The sequence below is a fragment of the Chinchilla lanigera genome, unplaced genomic scaffold, assembly GCF_000276665.1.
Source record: "Chinchilla lanigera isolate Chin_1 unplaced genomic scaffold, ChiLan1.0 scaffold00037, whole genome shotgun sequence".
NCBI lineage: Eukaryota > Metazoa > Chordata > Mammalia > Rodentia > Chinchillidae > Chinchilla > Chinchilla lanigera.
In genome coordinates this window covers 16,013,595-16,019,594 of record NW_004955438.1, presented here as the reverse complement: position 1 = coordinate 16,019,594, position 6,000 = coordinate 16,013,595, and the positions used below count along the sequence as shown (strand labels likewise).

Below are 6,000 nucleotides of genomic sequence, written 5' to 3'. Positions count from 1 at the left end.
TGAGCTAAATAAACCTTTCCTTCCTTAATTCTGGGTGTCAGGTATTTTGTCTCAACTAGAGACTAGAGAAAAGTAACCAAGACACCAAGTATATAAATGCACTGCAGTCATTGGGTGGCTTCTTCTCTCCACCAAGAGAGGGCTCCACTTGACCTCAGCTTTCTGCGTTTCACTCTTGCCTGCATTTCTTCATGGTCTTCCTGCTGAGAGTTTTTGAGAGCCGTGCTGGATGTGGCAAGAAAGATTGTCCCAGCCTTGATGATGTGGAGGGCTGAAGCAAGTAACATTAGAAGAGGAGATGAGTTAGGGACGTTGCGGATCAAGGGCGCCTTGAACCAGAGCACAGCCCTATCATTCCTGTGAGATCAAGCTGACTGCTTAAGCTACTGGGCATGAGCTAGATGGTCCCTAAGCTGCAAGCCCAGGGCCACACCTTGCTGGCTGTGTGGTCTGGGCAACTCAGTTCTCGTCTCTGTGCCTTAGATCCTCTGGACCTTGACTCCAGGGGTTTGAATTCTTGTTCCGCCACTTTGGGCAAGTCATCTACCTTCTCTCTGCTTCACCTTCCCGTGTGTGAAAGGGAATAATAACGCCACCATCCTTAAGGGTCAAAGATTAAACTAGTGAATCATGCAAAGTGCTGTGACACAGAAGCAATGCTGAATACAGGCTGATATTAGCATTCCTTCTAATCACTTAGCCTGCATTCCTGGCGGGAGCAAAAACCTAGCACACATCCTGCTGATATCTGTTGAATGGATGGTTGATGAACGAATGAGTGAGTGGTCTTGGCTGGCCAGGTCTCTCCAGGGCCCCACTGACCAACTTGTCCCTGGCACAGCCTGCGAGCGCAAGAATGCAGAGGCAGTGAGGCTTCTGGTGCAGCACCATGCAGACACCAACCACCGCTGCAATAGAGGCTGGACAGCGCTGCACGAGTCCGTCTCACGCAATGATGTGGAGGCCATGGAGATCCTGGTGAGCGGCGGGGCCAAGGTGGAGTCCAAGAATGCCTATGGCATCACGCCCTTGTTTGTGGCCGCTCAGAGTGGGCAGCTGGAGGCCCTCAGGTTCCTGGCGAAGCATGGTGAGTGATGAAGGGTTCCTGGGTTGTGAAGTTCCCAGGGGCACAGCTGAAAGTGCAGGCATCATCGTGTGGGTGTGCTCTGGTCCAGGGACCGTGTCTATGGCAGTGGCATATTGAGAAGGATGCTGAGCCGAAGTCCAATATCCCTATTTTGCAAATGAGGAAGAGACCCAGAAAAGGGAAGCAACTTATCTACAGTCTCATGGCAAAATTATTTGCAGAAATAGCCAGATTCTTGGACTCCTGGAGCCCCTCCCACTTCTCTTTCCTCCATGTCACACTTAAAGGCTAGAAAGGACTCTCACCACATTTAGAGCACTTTTGTTTTGCAGGTGATGAGACCAAAGACCAGGATGGGAAAGTGACTTGTCTGAGTTCACACAGCAAAGTAGAAGCCGAGCTGGGATTTGAATCCAAGCCTTTGCCCTCTTTGCGTGTGAAAAAAAATCTTCATGGAAGAAACTAAAGCAATATTTTCTGCATTATGATGTCCTAGTAGCAGAAAACCCTGAGGCTATCGCAGACCATCCTTTTGCTTCAGGAACATTGTGTTCTGATCTCCTCCAGACACACTTGGATGTCTTGTTCCTCTCCAGGGGAAGGAACCCTCCTTCTCCAGCAAGAGAGGCTAGAGGTCGTGCAGACCTTGGGCCCGACCTAGAGTGATTTGTAGAGGAGCAACATTGCGCTGAGCATGAACACACTTTAGGTGCCTGGTGTTTCCCCCAAAGCCACACGAGCTGGACAGTGTCCCTACCCCATTTCATCCCTGAGGACATGGAGGTTTGCAGTGCTTGAATGACAGGTCACAGTCAGAGCCTGGATTCTGACCCGTGTCCATCTGCCCCCAAGCTGCATGCTGCTTGCTCCGGGCCTGCATCCAGCCCAGCCCCACGCACTCAGCGCGTGCCTGAGCAGTTGGGAAGCAGACGCAAGGCGCTTCCCTGTAGCCCGGGACAATGCTAGAGCGACCGCACAAGAACAAAGGGACAAGGCTGGGCCCTGGGAGCCGAGGCCGGCAGGCTGAGCGAGGGCAGGGTGCTCAGCAGGTGAGGCCGAGCTTGCCAGCTCCAAACATCTGCCTGGAGCTCCTGCCGACACTGAGTCAGGGACTGTTCCCCTCGTGAGCTAGGCCATTTTTCAATACAAATATTTTCCTTGTGCGAGCAGGCAGCTTTACTGGTGGGGAGTGGGCCTCGCAGGGAGACTGATTTTGAGGTCTGACTGTGAGATGGAGCAGCCAGCTCACTGGCTTCTCCTTCATGGAGAGGGCAGATGCAGCCTCTGCCCGGGACCTTTCACCCTGTGTAGTTGCCTTTTGCTGAGCACCGTCTGTGTGCCCGGACTGTGCCGAGAGATTGCTCGCGCTGTCTTATTTACTCCTGAGAGGTAGTGACTACTATTCCTGGCCGACAGATGGCAAACTGAGGCTCCTAAAGGCTGCCTCAGGCCCCTGGGCTTGGCAACCAGGAAAGAGAAATTGCAGCTGGTTCATGGCTTTCACCAGACCCTGTGCTCTTTCCACCATAGCAGACGCGGGTACGCTGGCATTGAAAATAAAGTCACCAGGAAGCCTGAGATGGGCGGAAGTTCAGAGAGATGAGCTGTGGCCAGCAGAGGCCTCTGACCTCAGCCTTCACTGATATCAGTTCTGGCCCCTTCTGGGACTCAGAAGGACTGTGATCCTTTTTTCTTCTTCCTCCCCCGCCCCTCTGTCAGTACTAAAGCTCGAACCCAGGGTCTTCACACAGTGCTACATCCTTGGCCTTTTTGATATTTTTTAATATTAAGAGAAGGTTTCACCAATGAAGTCACCCAAGCTGGGCTCCAGTCTTCAACCCTCCTGCCTCGGCCTCCCAGGGCACTAGGATAACGGGCATGTAATCCACCACTCCTAGCTGACCCCTCGTTATTCAAAGAAGTCGAGTGTAAGGCAGTTCTCTCCTCACCCCTTGAGATGCAGGATGGAGAAGAGGTTGGGACAGAGGCAGATCGTCACTAGGCTTGATGCCTCTTCCTCCCAGCATGGCTCAGCGATTTCTTTGGAGGAGACGAGAAGTAATTTTCCTTTTATTTCTTGTGGAGAATAACAGATTTCAATTAGCAAACTTAGGCTTTCTTTTATGAGGTGCTCTGTGCTCTGCTGGGGCTGTGAGGTCTGTTTCAGGACAGAGGCTGGGTCCTCTTACACAGAGCTGAGCGTGGCTCCAGGCACAGCCCTTCTTCCTAGGGCTCCTCACAGGAGATCCTACAGATAGCACAGCAGTGTACAGCCCACGGCAGGCGCTGCATGATGGCAGGGACCACCCTGATCCCTTGTGGGCCTGCTTCTCCCTCACCAGGCGCTGACATCAACACGCAGGCCAGCGACAGCGCATCTGCCCTCTATGAGGCCTGCAAGAACGACCATGAGGAGGCGGTGGCATTCCTGCTGTCCCAGGGCGCAGATGCCAACAAGGCCAACAAGGACGGCTTGTTGCCACTGCACATCGCCTCCAAGAAGGGCAACTACAGGTCAGCAGGCAGCACCACCCCGCTGCACAGCTCGCTGGGGAAGCACGGGGAGCGGTGGGGGGGAAAGGTGGGGTGGGGAGGGCAGTGCGCCGGCTTTGACATCTGTCCCCAGGATTAGAGCAGCCCCAGAGTAGCTAGCATGGAGGGAGGGCACCTTCATGGGAAGGAGAAAGCCCTTTCAGCTGCTAGCGAGTGGGTAGCAAACGCCTGACACAGTCGCCACAATGAGAGCTCACACGTCTGCAGCTCTTACCAGCACTTTACATTATAAACTTAGCTAATATTCTCAACAGCCCAGTGAGGTGCATACTACTATTCTCTCCACTTTAAAGATAAGGAGGTTAAGAGAAGTCAAGTGATTTGCCCAAGGTCACACTGCACAGGGGAGCCAGAAACTCACTTGTTCTGAATGTGGCACCTATAGGAATTTCACCCAGAGTGCCAGATATGTATCTGAATTAGTGGATATTTCCAGGAGAATGCCAAGATGCCCTGCCAGGCCATTAGCAAGCGTACAGGCCATGCCTACTGCAACAGGAACGGTACTGGTGCTAAAGCTAGCGACCACTGAGCACTTCCTGTGTGCTGGGAACTAAGACCCAGCAGGGAGGCGCTTCGGTTCTCAAGCAGGCAACCTGGCAGGAGGAGGGAAGATGCCCAGCTGCGCACGCTCACAGGTGCACACGCACACCGCTGCCGTAATGAAAGCGCGTGCACAGCTAAGCTCTGCGGTGGCCCAGCAGAGAGAGGCTATTACGGGCCGGCAGCCGGCTTACTATGGAGCAGATCTCATGGAAGCCCACTGTGGGCCTTTCTTCCCAGTTCTATGTTCATTGAACTTGATCACTTAATACTGGCCGTGCTGGGAGTTTTCACAGCCCAGAAATTGGCAAATGCTACAAATCAGTTCCTGGGACCACTTCCCTCCACCCCACCCCACCTGAAAGCCTGCTGTTAGACATCTATAAGCAACACCATGGGTGGGGAAAGACTCTGGCTGGGGAACTCCAGCTGCCCTTGGAGGACGAATGGAGCGGGTTAATTTCAAGGTGCAGATCATCCGTTTCCCAGGCAGGCCTCGCCACTGTGCTGTGGGTCAGCTCGACTTTCATTCCCATTTTACAGTTCAGGAAACTAAGACCAGGTACTCAGGAGACTCGCTTCAGGGCGAGCCCCCCAAGACCAGGGCTTAGAGTCTAGTGATCGACTCTTCCCACTGGACCATCGCTTCCCAAACTGTGGCCCTTTCACAGCCTTTCTTCCTGATCTTAGAAAAACCCTCCTTACTTAGTAGTTTCCTTTAAATAAATTTTTACTTAAAATGAATACATTTTAAAATACATCACACTGGTGCGGTGTTAGAATGATCATTTTGCAATCAGTAAATAACTTTTCCACCTAAAATCCATCTCATGTGCCCTGGATGACACAGTGAGAAACACATTTATCTTCCAGGCAGGGAGAAGAAAAAGAGAGACTGGGGGATGTTTGCTCACTAAAGCAGAGGGAGAAATGGGGGACAGTGACATCACAGAGAAGGAAATGAAGGCCCAGGAGGCAGCACTGGCCCCTGGAGCCCCAGGCCACCCTGTAGGCCCAGCTTTCCTGGATTTCCCAAGAGAGGCTTAAGACTGCCTTTCTGGCAGCGTCTGCCTCCTGGTAGGGGCCATGGCCAGCCGGCCCTGGCTTCCCACTCAGGCCCACCGGGGCATGTGCATCAGAGCCCTCTCTGCGCTGACCTCCATAGGCTGCTAGGGGATTTGATGTGACGTCCCAGAGCAGTCCCCACTCAGCCGCCTGCCCAAACACCCTGCCTGCCCAGCGTCCCGGGTCTGCACTGCCGTGCCAGGCTGGGACTGTTTCCCAGAGGCGCCTGCTTTTCGGCACATTTAGTGGAGGGTGTGACATCCAGGCACAGCTGCGAGAAGAGCCCTAAGATGCCTATGTCTTAATCACCTCCAAAATAGGCTTTTTTTCTGGTTTTCACTTTTTGTTTAGCAAATGCACTTTGTGAAATTAAAGATCAGCATCAAAGATAAGTTCCTTAAGAAACTACGTGAATTAGACAAAACCAGGTGCCCAAAGACAGCCCCAAAAGTAGTGGTCCCCAGCCTTGGCACACAGGGAACCCCTGAATTGCAAGAACCCTGGTGCTTGTGCCCCCTGCAGGGGCGCTGGTGTAATTGGGCTGTAGCCTGGCTTCAGGGTTCTAGATGCTGCCCACTGATTTTAGGGGGAAGAACCAAGATCACAGCATCTCTTTTGTGGCCAGCAGAGAACACACACTTGCAGTTTAGGCCTCATTTCTGATCTTGCTCTTTTAAAACACCGTTTATTTCTCACGTACGCACGCACACACACACACACACACACACACAAACGCATGTGAGCGGCACAGC

The 6,000-nt window shown here is 52.8% G+C and overlaps 1 protein-coding gene across 2 annotated transcripts in view; it reads left to right on the top strand.

Annotated features, from left to right (window-relative positions):
* Window positions 1-6,000, top strand: part of Asb2 (ankyrin repeat and SOCS box containing 2) — a 36,099-nt gene that overhangs the window by 22,074 nt on the left and 8,025 nt on the right. For both annotated transcript variants that reach the window (XM_005390356.2, XM_005390357.2), the window contains 2 exons: window positions 842-1,087; window positions 3,430-3,601. In XM_005390356.2, the coding sequence (XP_005390413.1) occupies window positions 842-1,087; window positions 3,430-3,601 (418 nt within the window). The remainder of the gene's footprint in view (window positions 1-841; window positions 1,088-3,429; window positions 3,602-6,000) is intronic.